We start from the raw sequence: 15925 nt of genomic DNA, 5'->3' as shown, positions 1-15925 counted from the left end.
TGATATATCAAATATTTCTTACGTTGTCTGCAATAGTTTGGATTACACAGAGCTTCAGACATGACAATGGGATGATCCACACAACTTTCAGTATCAATACCCAAATGGTTAAAAATATAGTCAAACACTTGCTCCTGAAAAAAGAATAAGGAAAAGAAAATTACCATTTTAACCCTTACACAACCAATCTGTTTGAGACACTTTTGATTCTATGATACAAGACTGTCTATTTTAAAATGTGCACATTTAAAATAAACCTTTCATCATAATTTTATGTAAGAACCCTTTGTTACATTTCAAGGCCAGGATGATATAAAATATAAAAAAAACAAACAGAACTATGATTTCATTTACCTAGGACAGAATCTACATAGTTGCTCAACTTGCTAGAAAACAGCCAAGTCTCCCTGCTATATAACATGTCTTGAAGGCAAAAAACAGACATTTAGTCCTAGACATACAAAAGACAAGATGATTCTGCTTTATCAGAGTAAGCTTGTTACTATAAAGCAGTCATTGTAGACAACACTGAAATGTTGATTGATGATCTCCTTTGTGACTTATCAGAGACAACAAAAATTTAGATAAATGTAGACATTATAAAAGTAAAATTATAACAGATGCTTCTACTGCTGTCTTATCTCTTATCAAATATTTCCTTTTTCTCCCTTACATAAAACAATCTATTTTTGTAATTTTTTTTTTATAAGTTTTAAATTAATGTAAAATGTTTGCTGAATTAGCTAATGACAATGAAACAAATTGCAAGGCTATATATTTGATGTTGCTGACTTTACTATAGCTACTGGATCTTGTACAATGAAGATCATCATCATCGTTTAACGTCCGCTTTCCATGCTAGCATGGGTTGGACGATTTGACTGAGGACTGGTGAAACCGGATGGAAACACCAGGCTCCAATCTAATTTGGCAGAGTTTCTACAGCTGGATGCCCTTCCTAACTCCAACCACCCAAATGAAAAAACAAATAACCACTGTTTGTTTGAGAATGATGGTCGTTTATCATTTAACAGTTTCAAAGATATGATTTAAAGAGGAACAAATGTTTCTCTTTGACATTATCCTTATGTATGTGTGTGTAACCATTAATTGGCTTTAATCTGACTCTGATTTGAAAGATGAAAAACAGGTTTTGTTCATTTTGTTTTTAGTTATCTTGAGTTTGGTTGAAGTCCATTCTCAATTGAAAAGAAGTAGTCACAGTTGTAGGACAGTATTCTTCACTATGAGATGTCATCTGGTGTACAGCAGGGATCTGTTCTTGGTCCCCTTTTGTTTGTTACATACATCAATGACAAATGCCACAGTGCTGAAATATGCAGATGACATCAAGCTGTACCTCGAGATCAAAAGGATAGATCCTGAACACTATAGATCTTTCCTGCAATTGGACCTAGACAATGCAGCAATGGATCATGGCTGTGGACAAATGTACCACCATGCATTTTGGGAGGAAACTCCCAGCGTCCACATACTCCCTCCACAACGCTACTACCAAGAAGTCTTCTTGTAAACATAACCTGGACATCACTGTCAGCAACAATTTGCACTGGACAAAGCACATCTCTAAAACTGTCAAGAAGGCAGAGGGTGTCTAGGCATCACTCAACAAAACCTTTGTCAGCCACTCTCCAGCTATTTATTTAACGCTGTATATGACTATGGTGTGGCCACACTTGGAATTTGCATCACCTGTCTGGAACCCCTATTTTGCTGAGAACATTGACCTCCTGGAAACTGTTCAGAGACATGCAACCAAGCGAATACCCTCCATCAGGCATCTACCATACTCCAAACCCCTTGCTTCCCTGGCATGGATACATTGAAGCTGCAACATCTGGCAACTAACTTGGTAAACACCCACAAAATTATTAACCATTATGCCAACAACAATCTTGAGCACCTTTTTGAATTCCAAGTGTCTGACACACACGGGCAAGCCTACAAAGTCAGAAAACAGCACAGCTCCCATGACTTTTGGAAACATTCTTTCACACTCTGTTGCTGAAGCATGGAACAAATTACCTGCATCAATTGTTAGCTGCTGAGGTATTGCATCCTTTAAAACCTCCAGGCTTCCTAAAATTCGCCAACACTACACCTGATATCCTCACCTCCATACGCATGCACACATGTATATATCATGACTCATACACTGTTCACTTTCCCGACATTTTGCACCTGAGCACTGAACACAATAATTTCATTATTATTTATGTGTAAACATTTTACACAACTTTTACCAGAGTCGTTTCCCCTTGTTATCAAGTCATTTCACGTTAATTCTTTATTCAACAATAAACCTTAAAAATCTTTTTTTCTTTCTTGAACAATGGTTAGCTTTGTGAGCCCCATAATGTTTTTTTAACATTTTGACTCATCCTATACACCACTTGACAAACTCCCATTGCCTTCACATCCTCCTCTATTATCTTTAGCCAAGTCTTTCAGTTTCCCCCTTCCTCTGCTCCCTTCTACATTCATTTCCTTCACTCCTCTCAACCAGTTATCATCATCCCTTATGCAAACCATTTATTCATCCTGTAATTTTATGTTTATCGGTTTGAAAATGTCATTTTAACTACTTTTATTTCATCTTGGTTTATTTATCATCAGAATAACTTGGTAATGCCACATCAAACTACACATAATTTGAGACAAAAAAACATCTTAATTTTTACATACATTGTCAAAATGTTTATGACTCAGAAATCACAACTATATTTTTTCATACAGTTTACTCGACTTGAAGTCATTAACATACTGGATTACCACCTTCAAAAGTATTAATTGAACATGTTGAACCAGGACTTATTTTTAAGTCTGGTACTAATGAATTGATATATGCTAGATTATAGGGTTAGGGTTAGAGTGCCATCTTCCAAGCAGTGTCAACAGATGAAAATGGTAACAGATACACACACGTATATAAATATGACAGGCTTTTGAACACTCACAAAGCATTGGTCAACAAGGCTATAATAGAATACATGATGTGGTTGTAAAACCAAATCCATAAAGCCATGCCTGTTTTAAATTATGTTTCATCATCATTCAACACCCATTTACCAAGCTAGCATAGATTGGATGGTTTGATAGGATAACAGGCAAGCCACAGGGTCACATTGAACTCCTATGTCTGATTTGGCATGGTTTCTATAAAGTAATGTCCCACCTCAGGTTCCATAAATTCAAATCTGCATTTAACAAATCATATTTTGGCACAGAACACTTTATTCCATTTTTTATTAACCTAGCTATCCGCCTGAGATATTTTATCTGGAAATTTTGTTTTCAGAAGAGAGGCATATCATCCAACAGTAGACTTTTCATTTGTTTCATGCAATAAAACCAGAGCTAAGCATTGGCTTCAAAGGAACATCCCAGGTTAAGGAGATGTTTCTTCCAATAACCAAAATATTAATTGCAGCAAGGACACAGTATTTCATTCTTCAACCATAATATACTACCAAATATATTAAAGGTTTATAAGTCAATATTGTGCCTTACTTTTACATTAGCAATGCAATGTTCTCATTTTAAAGTTTATTTTTACAAATTTTTTTGGCTCTGGATTCTATAGGAAATTTATAGAAACTTAAAAATAACCAAATGATCTAGTGGATTATTAAATGTATTGATAATTTTGATTGAATATGATATATTTAAAAAACTGTAATTTTAATTTTATCCTCTTTGATTTCATTTCTCTGGTTAACAAAGAAAAATATATGATTAAAACATACCAATAACACAAAATTTTATGTAATTTCTAAAAATGATGCGTCTTCATTCAACGTACTGCTTTCAAAGAGACACTGAAGCTTCATCTGGTACCCAAGAAAGTTGAGTGGCTACAGATACTGGGTGTGTGTACTACTTCTAAACATTGAACCAAAAAAACTTTTTAACACAAGTTCACTTACCAGAATTGATTTTAGAAATGAAACATTAATATAGAATAAAAAACATAAGTATTTGTGTATGTATGTATGTGTGTGTGTGTGTGTATATATATATATATATATATATATACATACACACACAACTCAATTTACCTGGACATCATATTGTGTTACCACATTTCTGTCAAACTGAGTCCGAAGAATCCAACGCACCACTTCTAGATTGCTAATATCATTTCCTACTTGCAGTTCAGATTCCTATGTACAATTGAAAATAAGAATTTTTGAAAATGTATTTCTATAAAATAAAACACATAAGTCAAAAATGTGTGCGTGTGTGTGTATGTATGTAAATAAACAGATTATATATATGTAGGAAAACTCTTGAATCATTTTTCAACAGCAAGAATATATTACTGATGTTTATTTATACATTTTGCCAATTTGTCAAAAATTAAAATAAAATTTAACACCGGAGATTTTAAATTCAAAATATATAAGGTGCCAAAACAGATTATGTAAGTAATATTCAAAGCTCTCTATTTAGATATACTTAAGGGACATAATGATACCAACTAATAATATTGAATCTATTTCACAACTGCCAATGATGTATTATGGTTAGAGCACAACATATATTTAGATGTGATTGTTATAGATTATTACAGAATAAAGAGAATGAATGGGAGAAAGAGAGCCTGCCGTATGTCGACCCAATAGAGGGACCAGCTATCCGAGTTGATAGTACCAGGGTAGATAAAGCAATTAAGAGTATGAAGACCGGGAAAGCCCCCGGCCCATCAGGAATCACTGCAGAGATGCTCAAAATATCTGGCAGTGTTGGCTATAGCCTAGTCACCCGTATTACGAACCAGGTGATACACGAAGGAGTCATACCCAATGACTGGTGTAGCAGCATCATAGTCAACTGCTACAAAGGTAAAGGTGACGCTTTAGATACAAATAATTACAGAGGCATCAAGCTGTTAGATCAGGTTATGAAAGTTACAGAGAGGGTCATAGCCCAACTAATTAGGGAGCGAATCAATTTAGATGAGATGCAGTTTGGGTTCGTGCCAGGTAAAAGCACTACTGATGCCTTATTTCTAGTGAGACAGTTGCAGGAGAAATACCTAGCTAAGGATAAACCTCTGTACCTGGCTTTCGTTGACATGGAGAAAGCCTTTGACAGGGTCCCCCGATCCCTTATCTGGTGGTCAATGAGGAAACTTGGGATAGAAGAATGGTTAGTGAGAGCTGTGTGAGCCATGTACAGAGATGCTGCCAGTAAGGTGAGGGTTGGAAATGAGTACAGCAATGAATTCCGGGTAGAGGTAGGGGTCCACCAAGGTTCCGTCCTCAGCCCCCTCTTATTTATCATAGTCCTCCAGGCAATCACAGAGGAGTTCAAGACAGGTTGCCCCTGGGAGCTCCTATATGCTGATGACCTTGCCCTAATTGCAGAGTCACTATCAGAACTAGAGGAGAAGTTTCAGGTGTGGAAGCAAGGTCTAGAATTGAAGGGCCTTAGAGTCAACCTAGCTAAAACCAAAATCCTAATAAGTAGGAAGGTAGATAAAACACAAACCCCTTCAGGTAGATGGCCCTGCTCAGTATGTAGAAAAGGAGTAGGTAGTAACTCTATAAGATGTACCCGGTGCAAGCTATGGACACATAAGAGGTGCAGCAACATCAAAGGCAGGTTAACTAGCAAGTTAGTTTTTGTTTGTGGCAGATGTTCAAGTGCAATAAAGACTGTAAACAAACAGGAAACAACTTCTATCTCATTCCAGGGTGAAAAACTAGAGGTAGTCGATAGCTTCCACTATCTGGGCGACCAAGTTAGTAGTGGGGGTGGGTGCGCTGAAAGTGTAGCTGCTAGAATAAGAATAGCCTGGGCAAAGTTTAGAGAGCTCTTACCTCTGCTGGCGACAAAGGGACTCTCACTCAGAGTAAAAGGCAGACTGTATGACGCATGCGTACGAACAGCCATGCTACATGGCAGTGAAACATGGGCTGTAACTGCTGAGGACATACGTAAGCTCGCAAGGAATGAAGCCAGTATGCTCCGTTGGATGTGTAATGTCAATGTGAATACCCGTCAGAGTGTAAGTATCTTGAGAGAAAAGCTGAACATTAGAAGCATCAGTTGTGGTGTGCAAGAGAGACGATTGCGCTGGTATGGACATGTGGTGAGAATGGATGAGGATAGCTGCGTGAAAAAGTGCCACACCCTAACAGTTGAGGGAACCCGTGGAAGAGGTAGGCCCAGGAAGACCTGGGCTGAGGTGGTGAGGCAAGACCTTCGTACATTGGGCCTCACCGAGGCGATGACTACTGACCGAGACCTTTGGAAATGTGCTGTGCGTGAGAAGACCCGGCAAGCCAAGTAAGATCGTTGCCAGTGCCCTTGGACTGGTTCTTGTGCGGGTGGCACATGAGATGCACCATTTTGAGCGTGGCCGTTGCCAGTACCGCCTGACTGGCACCCGTAGGATTTTCGAGCGAGATCGTTGCCAGTGCCCCTGGACTGGCTTGTGCGGGTGGCACATAAAAGACACCATTTCAAGCGTGGCCGTTTTCGTGCGGGTGACACGTAAAAGCACCCACTACACTCTCTGAGTGGTTGGCGTTAGGAAGGGCATCCAGCTGTAGAAACTCTGCCAAATTAGACTGGATCCTGGTGTTGCCATCCGGTTTCACCAGTCCTCAGTCAAATCGTCCAACCCATGCTAGCATGGAAAGTGGACGTTAAACGATGATGATGATGATAAAAACTATTGCTTTGAACAGATACTAAGATATTTTGTCTTCTATAAAGTCTTAGTTTTTGAATTTTAATGAGGTTTAAAAAAAAAAATTATATTTTATATGAAAAATACCTTTTTCCCTCTCTGTTTAGCAGTCACATTTTTGAATATTAACTGAGGTTTATCCATTGAAGCCCAGCCAGCACGACATTGATAAGAACCTGAAATATACATGAAAAAAATGCAACTCTCTATTAGATTGTTCTTTGAATTTCAAAACAATTTCATTTAGCTTAATACTTGAGAGGTATTAACAAACTGCTAATTTTGTATAATGAATGAATGAATCAATAATTATTTATTTCACTCTGATAGGAAAAGTGTCAACGACATTAGTCTTTTTCTAAATCTGAGGTATCTAATTTATTGACTCAAAATACGGTAAATTGAAAGTTTATGAATCAAAACAGCTATTCATGAAGTTAAAGAATAATTCTTGCCACTTAGGGAACTATTTTAGCAAAACATAGTGTGACAATTCAAGCAATAGAAAATTTCTCTAAAAAGTTGTGATTTCCTGCAGCTGCTCAGGAAATTTATGTTGTTTATAGAAATAAATGTCTCGATCTAGGTGGGATATGAACCCTTACTCTGTTTTTAAAAAGAGACAGACAATCAGCAAAAAAAACATACTTAAACGATTCTTCATTTTGTGAAAGTAACTTTTCAATGATAAAACCAACCAGTTCACTCTCACAAGTTTTTTTTAAAAAAAAAAACACTGCTAAACAGAAGTAATTTCTATAATAAATCATTGAATTAAAGAAAGTATACATTATATTAAATCTTAACATAGCAGGTGAGTAGATTCCAACTACTACAAAAATATTTCACTGTTCAGTCCTTTATTGCTCATTTATTTTAAAGATAGAGTACAATTAGAAATAGAGTATTGAAAGTATAGTAGCAATGTTAGATCAGAGATTACAAAATTTAGTGTTATAAATATGCGCACAACAAGCCATTGTGACCTGTGTAAGTATGGTTAAACATATAAAAACTGACAATGAAGATAATGGTGAAAAGAAAAACACAGAGAATGATGCAATCCATATAACTTATTTTGAGTGAGATTAGTTGTCTGCTTTATTCATTAAACAATTCCTCAAAGATCTAGAGTTCATACCATTTCAATGGAGACCTATTTTTCTCCCGGTATATTTATGGTTTTGCAAAAAGGAAAACTGGAAGAGTGTACAATGAATAAACATTTACAAGTTTAACTGAAGGACTGTCAGAGAGATAATATTCATAGAAACACCAAGTCATCTAGTATGTAATGGATTGGTTGACTTGAAAAATTCAGTTCATATCAAACCAGATAAAAGGAAATGTTTATAAAATTAAATTGAAACCATACCATTATCAATAACCAATGGAATAGCACTTTCTCTCAATCCTGAAGGATATGTGTAAACAGAGTCTGGTACTGGGCGATCATCTTTAAATGAAAAAACATTCTCTTCCTCCTCTTCTTCATCAGCAGACATTCTCAGTTATAAACTTAAAAAGAAATTTGAACTAGTCAACAAGGCATAAATTTTTACAAACTTATAAGACAAAGAAAATGAATTGAAAATATACAATTAAAGTAGTATATGTAATAACAAGTTTTACAGTACAGAAGTAAATGAGAAATGTGAGATATTCTTTATATATCTAACAATATATAACTATGCTGTAGAATACAAACACAGTGTTGCACACAATGTTCTTGGGTATTCTAGTATTCGAATATATATTGGGTCATCCCATAAATAATGCGTCAAAATTAAGATAAAGTTCTTTTTTAATCTAAAATATACTCTCCTTCATTTTTTACAATGCTCTTCCATCTATCTGGTAGACTTGCAAGGCCCTTCTTCCAAAATTCACTTGTTCGTGACAAAAAATACTCCTCCAGTACTGTTCTGACCTCATCTACAGAATTTATACTTTTTCTATCCAAATGATTTTGAAGACTGCAGAATAAATGATAATCAGATGGGGCAATGTCCAGCAAATATGGTGGGTGGGGCATCGTTTCCCATTCAAACTGTTCCAGCCTTTGGAATGTCATTCTCACTGTATGTGGCCAAGCATTATCCTGATGGAAGAACACCTTTCGTCTTGAAACCAAAGATGGTCGTTTTCCTTCTAGCGCTGACTTAAGCCGCTCAAGCTGCTTGCCGTAGATCTCCTTTGTTATCATTTGGCTTGGATTTAAAAGTTCAAAGTGGACTAAACCTTTCATATCCCACTAAACAGATAACACCTTACATGGGTGAAGACCTTCTTTAGCTTGGGGTGCCAGTGTTTCTCCTTTCCCTACCCACTATCTTTGGCACTTGACAGTTTTATAAAGAACCGATTTCTTGTCACCAGTCACTATTCAGTCAAAAAAAGGTTCATTCGTGAGACATGACAGCAAAGAAGAGCACACATTCACTCTCTGCATGTGATTAGACTCGAAAAGTTTGTGAGGAACCCACTGACCCAATTTGCTGACTTTTCCGATGGTGTATAGGTGTCCATGAATGGTTGAATGACCAAATCTAAGCTTCTCTGCTAGTTCCTCAACAGTTATGATGGGATTTTGTTCCACTAGGGTTTGCAGGACGTCATTGTTGAGCTCTTCAGATCTTCCAGGATGAAGCTCATCTTCTAGGCTGTAGTTTCTAGCTCAGAATTTCTAGAACCACCGTTGGCACTGACTTACACTTACTGTCCAATCCTCATATACTGCATTAATATTCCTTGTATTTTCTGTTGCGTTGTTGCCTTTACTGAACTCATAAAGCAATAAGGATAAACCCAAGGTAAAATTACTACCTGCTCTTATAGCAAGGTGATGCAGGTAGTTTATCCCATCCCCTCTGACTTTTAATTCATGCAACTGAAAAAACCCCACATTATTTATGGTGTGTGTGTGTGTGTTTATATACATGTATATATATGTATGAATATATGTGTATAAATATATGTGTGTGGGTGTGTGTATAAGAGATTAATACATCTGCACATTTTTATTTTTACAACATATTTAACTTAAATCTGTCCTACATGTGTTTCTACTGCATAGAATTTTAAGGTGAGACTAGCAAATCATTTAGCTTCATTTAAGGATAGAGAGCATAATATAGAACATAAGCTTAAGTGGGTTTATCTGGTCCCTAAAGGATAGAATCACTAACTTTAATATAGAATGAGAAATAATAGGCGAGGTAGAGCCTTATGTAATCAGAGGGGAAAAAATGCAATTTTTGCCGAGAAGAGATGTTCTGTATTTTCACATCAACACACTAAATAATAAGGAACTAGTCCTAAGGTGTCAGCACCTTTACAGAAAGGCATTCAAAAACTTTCAGAGAAAGAGTTTTTAATTAGGTAAGCACCCTGTACATCAGAGATACTAGAGTTACATAGCAAATATCTAGTTTGCCTATATCCTAGTAGTAATTAGTATTCTCCAGATGTAAAACTCCAAATATGAAATAACTTACTACATATCTTGGATGACAAAATCTACATGTAGATTTAAACTTGATTTATAAAATAAAGATTTGGATTGATCTTACAAGTAAGTTCTACCTATTTCATATCTCTAAATATATCTGACTTAGTGACCCATAATTGTACACATGTCTCACTGAAACTCATTAATTTGTAATTTACCTAAGGCTAGTAATTGAAATATACTCTGACCTAATTTAGGATCTAGTATCCATGATTCAAAATTCAAACCTGGGGCATTATAGGGTCAACCCAATAAATGTTTTTATAGCTGGATCAGATTCCCAAATGTTCCTCTTACATTCTTTGCACTCAAACACTATAGTCCCCTATTAAATATAATACCAGCTAAAACAACAAACCCTAAGTTCACTTCAAACCAAGACAGTGGCTGAACCTAGAATAAAGGTGCATAGACTATTAACTAGATGAATGAAACTGGGAGCAAATGCAATTGCTAGACATCTGTACAGTGGAAACATATTTCAGATAGATTTAAATTGAATATGCTGTGTAATTATCTGTAAAAATAGAAAATGTACTAATGTATTAATCTCCATATTCATTGTAATTCTCTTGGTTGTACACTCTGTTAACTATAATAATCCAATGAAGCAAACCCAGGATTTACTCATTGTGTGAAATACATTTGGATTGCTTACTTTAAATAATCCTAGGTGTTTCTTACCACTTGTTATCGTTAGCCATAACTTAGATTATAACTCAGTGTTTGAACGGTACCTGCCAGGATATATCCCTATCTATTCTCTCCCTCTCTCATAAATGTGTATGTGTGTGTAATCATAATTTTGTCCCATGCACTGTATATAAAAAAATATATATATATATCATTATTGCTTAGCCCTATGGGTAGTGAAGTTGGGCCTCCTGGTGATATATTTAAAACCATTGCTGTGTCATCAGGTGTTACAAAACTTACTGAGAGTAGAAGGCTCTTTTAATTGACATATATATTATATAACTAATTATTACATAGATAAGTAAACAACTATAACTACCACTTATAGAACTACGTTTTCTGTAGTTCGTTATTCATTATTTATTTTTAACAGCAGACACCCTCTAGGTCAACTCTGGATAAACTAATGTTGAAAGGTATACTACATGTACTCGCTCATCTTTTTATTGTTAACTACATCATCTATTGGGTCCTTCTTTATGACAGTAGAAAAGGATTTGTTTACTATTTCTAGCGGGCTTTCGTGGAAGCTCCTTCGCTGCTCACATAACGGGAAAATTCAAATTATCACTTTTGCTTTGCATGGAGCTCTGCACAGTAATACAAATTACATAGCTGTCTAAAATACGAAATCTGAAAATACAAGAATATCGTTCTGAGTCTACTTTGTTACAATAACGACTTGTTATTTACCACCTGAATACCTTGCATTAATAAACAGAAAAGGGAATTCGGTGTAATAAATAATTCTTTTAAAAGTACAATACTTTAAATGTATTAGTGAAAAGAAATGGGATATTTTAAAGAATGATTTTCCAAGGATAATAACAGCTTAACTGAATTGAAACCGGCTTAGTATTAAGCGAGGTACTATACTTGAGTAAAACTAATGCATTTTTATTAATGAATAATCTACCAGAAATGGCAGATAAAGTTGTTGTGTATAAATATGAATATAAGTTTTTATATAACAATTCTGACATACCAAAACTGACAAATTCGATTTAAAAGTGTAAAGTGACTATATTTTGTATACAGAAAGGATAACTAGATCTCAGATGAACGTTAGAGTTATTCAAATTATCTAATCCATGCATTAAAAATAAGAACGCTAATAAAATGTATATTTAACTAAAAAATTTAAGTAAACAATATTTCAGAAAAATTTAGGTACACAATAAAACTATTTTTACCTTCCGCTGCAACTCAGAAAAAGCAATAGACAGACATGACACTATACAATTTATACCTCCACATAAGAGAGTTCTATTGATGGTAGAAGTATTAGAAGGTTTTAGATTTATAATTGTTGATATGATTATGCTGCTTAGTTGTTTAATGTATCGAGGTAACATTTAAAGCATTCTTGCTAAAGTCTGCTCTCTAACAAACCTTGAAGCAATGTTTAAAAGCAATTATTTACAATTACGAAAACATTTCCATCAAGACGGTGCATGTTTATTTATATTACTATAGTAAATTTTATCCACAACTTTTATATAGTCGAAATAAATATCCTTTATATCTAGACAGTTTCAAATCTTTTCTCAAGTTATTTCAAGTCAACAAAAAATGCCAGCAATATACTGAATTTGGTAATTTTGCTACTCAACTTTGCAAAGAGTTCTAGCCAACTAGAGCCTCTACTCAGTGTTGCTCAAGTTGGAGCCTAAGCCCCATTGGATGTAACAGTCTTTGGGTGGAGTAAGTCGGCGAGCTTGGCAGAATCGTTAGCACGCCGGGCAAAATTCTCGGCAGCATTTCATCCATCTTTACATTCTGAGTTCAAATTCCACCGAGGTCTATTCCAAATTTTTGGCAAGACTTCCGCCCCTCCCCCACCCCCGAAACCAACCCTTAAAAAAAAATTTTCGACCCAAAGCCCGCCTTTTCGGCTACGGGGAATACAAATCTGCAAAAAAAATTGGCAAAAATCGGCATTTTTAAATTACAACCCACTCCACCCCCACCCCCCATTTCCTTCATTTTTTAACTTTTTTCAGAATTTTTTTTTTTCCGAAAATATGCGGAAAAATACGGAGATCATGATTCTGAAAAAAATTTCCAAAAATTTTTGTAAATTTTGTTTTTAAGAATTTTTTTTTCTTCTAAATATGCGGAAAAATACGGACATTATGATTCGGACAAAAATTTCAAAACATTTCTGTAGTTATGGATAAGGCTTTAGGGTTGGGATTAGGGTTTTAGGGTTATGGTTAGGGTTAGGGTTTGGGTTAGTGTTGGGGGAAAAAGTCAAAATTGAAGAATTTGGTGGGGAAAGGGAGTGGGGGAATTTAACAATGCCGATTTTCGGCAATTTTCCGGAACCTCCACATACGAAAACGAGGGGTTTTGGCAAAAGAATTTTTTTAAATTAAGTCTATTATTACTTTGAGAAGAAAGCATTTCCATCCTAATTGTTGAGCACTCGGAACAAGACTCGGCTTTAGGTTACAATTTCTGATTGAGCAGATGTTAAGATGGTCAAATGTGATGAAAGTGTTCTTTTGTTTTTCGGACTTCATACCTATGAAACCAAAATTTCAACAATTTGGGCAGTGTAGGTATGTGTGTGTGTGTCTGTTTTGGTTTTTCAAACCTGATTTTAAATTCTTTCTATGAAAACTCGGTTTTCCTAATCGTATACTCTCTCACGAATCTGTTGCCTCATAACTTCCAGGAATGAAATTTTCTACAAATACTCCTCAAATGGTGTAGATTCCGATTATATTACAATTTGTGGTGGAATTTTTTTTTCCGAGAGTGGAGTGAGAAGTTTCGGAAAATTCACTTTAATCAGCTTTCTTCACTCATAACTTTCAGAAAAATGGGCAATTTTTTTGCAATGCCAATTTTTGGCAATTTTGCGGGACCTCCGTATCCGAAAACGGGGGGTTTGGGCACTCAACCTGCTAACATAGCACCCTAATATTTTAAAAAGATTACCTTACAATCTTGCATATGTGTATGTGTTTGTCGTCATGTGTCTTCCCACTGACACCACTTGGGTAATAGTTACGTTTGTTTATATTCAGCAACTCAGTAGTTCAACATGCAAAGACCAGTGAAACACCTTACCTGAAAAACAAGGCAGGGCATCCAGCCATTATCTCAAGAGATCTTGTCCAATCTATGGAAAAGTAGACGTAACAATGACCATCAAGGATTGATTTGAAAATTTTATCCTTACAACCCCTATAAAGAAACCATATCTCTATAGAATATGGAATTTGAAATTTCTATAGAATCAAGAATTCATATCGAAAATGTGATATCTTGCTCTCGGAAACCAAATTATTTCTTCCAGATCATCCTTCATGGACGCCCACAAATGTGGTTTGATTACTTATAATGCAGAAAACAGTCTTTCAGCACTGATTTGGGTGGATGGCATTGCTATTACACCTCAAACTACATCACTAAAAACCTTTGTTTAAGAAGGGATGACTTCTATTGTTATTTTGATGAGCAGTCATACTTTTCCTCTGCCATTAATCAGCGGGTTTTTTTTTTAAATATCTAGCGGAAATTCTTTAAATAAAAAATCAAGCAGTTGTTTTCTGGGTTTAAATAATGTTGCTTTAAGTTTTTCTTTTTGTCAAAATATTCTTTAAAGTTTCATGCTTCACTTGACGCATTATGTTTTAAAGCATATTTAGACACAAGACATCCTCGACTACATCCATTTAAGAGCCACCTAACTTATTGACACGATTCAGTCTCTGGTCAACAGGCATGCTGTCTGCTTTGTCAACTGCTATTATAATGGCTTCTGTTCCTTAGATCTAGCTAGACTCATACTGCCTCCACTCAGGCATTCCCGTCTTTTAGTGAGTGAGTCCTCATTTAGTCTTGCCCTAATCAGTACATCCAGTCCTTCCTTTCAAGAGTGTCTTACCTTCCGGAATCCACCACCGCCATCTCTGCTCATACCTTCCCTACAGGTGTTGGTTTACAAATGTTCGGGAGGAATACTAATGACATCGGTCAAGCCAATTTAGGAAAGCCTGCATAAGCTGTGCACCTCCACTTCTTCAGACCGGTCAGTTTAAAAAGGAATAAATACTGAGATTGGAAGGCACAAAGAAAATTATGGTGTCTAGTATTAAAATATTAGCCATTAACTGAATTATGCATTGTCATTTTTACAAAGTGGAATTCGTTTAGTTTTGATATTCAAAATTACAATGTATAAAACGTTCCTGATACGTGTGAGTGTTTTAATCAACACTAATAAGACTAAAATGAAAGCGGATGCTTCAGATTAGAAAAAACATACTTGAATATATGACCCTTTTAAAATGAAAATTGTTTCAACACCGGCATAAGTATCGAAAACCATGAATATATAGAAAATTTATATGAAATATAAGGTTATTAGCTCTGATACTTCTACTATTAGTAATTGTTAAGTATTGTTACTTTATAGTATTTTTTACGTAATGTATCTACTTTCGCCCCCTTTTCGTAAATCCATCCATCTATTTTGAATTTCGATTTCAAAATAATCCTTTGCAATTGTTCGTTAACATTAAATGTTACAAAATCATGTAAATATAGTCTATGTAAACGCGTCGGTTTTTTTTTTCGGTTTTTTTTTTTCGGTTTTTTTTTTAAAGCATAGGACAAGGGAGGCTACTCTTAAGAGCAGCACTAAACAAAATGTTATCTTTTACTCGACTTTTCTGTGAGAGAGGTTTTTATTTTGGCGCCGCACAACTGAGCTAGTAGCTTGCTGTTCATTGGGTACTCTGCTAACAAGTTATTTTTTTGCCTCTTACATTATTGGCCGACAGCTAACTGTGGAGTGAAATATGACAAATTCTGAACTCAAAACAATATCCTTTCTCAAAGGACCATATAATAATATATATACAATAATACTGAAAGACCTTTTGTAATAGAAGCATCCAGTTTCCTTTTCTCTCTCCTATATAGTTTTTTTCTGTTTTTACTCTTTTTTGTGCATTGCCTCTTCCTTCTAGCCAGGAGGAAGG

The 15925-nt window shown here is 35.4% G+C and overlaps 1 protein-coding gene across 6 annotated transcripts in view; it reads right to left on the bottom strand.

The window, feature by feature from the left end:
* Positions 1 to 15550, bottom strand: part of LOC106873456 (actin-related protein 5) — a 45586-nt gene extending 30036 nt beyond the window's left edge. Inside the window, exons 1-5 of one of the 6 annotated variants that reach the window (XM_014920818.3) lie at positions 14827 to 15550; positions 8097 to 8239; positions 6809 to 6897; positions 4080 to 4184; positions 23 to 134 (exon numbers count right to left, since the gene is read on the bottom strand). In XM_014920818.3, coding sequence (XP_014776304.1) covers positions 23 to 134; positions 4080 to 4184; positions 6809 to 6897; positions 8097 to 8226 — 436 coding nt within the window. In that variant the 5' untranslated portion in view covers positions 8227 to 8239; positions 14827 to 15550. The other 5 variants (XM_089343392.1, XM_089343399.1, XM_014920819.3 and 2 more) reach the window with 5 other exon arrangements.
* Between the last annotated feature and the right edge of the window lie 375 nt (positions 15551 to 15925).

This window comes from Octopus bimaculoides, chromosome 2 (genome assembly GCF_046866305.1).
Source record: "Octopus bimaculoides isolate indiv1 chromosome 2, ASM4686630v1, whole genome shotgun sequence".
NCBI classification, from domain to species: domain Eukaryota; kingdom Metazoa; phylum Mollusca; class Cephalopoda; order Octopoda; family Octopodidae; genus Octopus; species Octopus bimaculoides.
The sequence above is the reverse complement of the archived record's forward strand: the minus strand, read 5'-3'. Positions and strand labels throughout refer to the sequence as shown.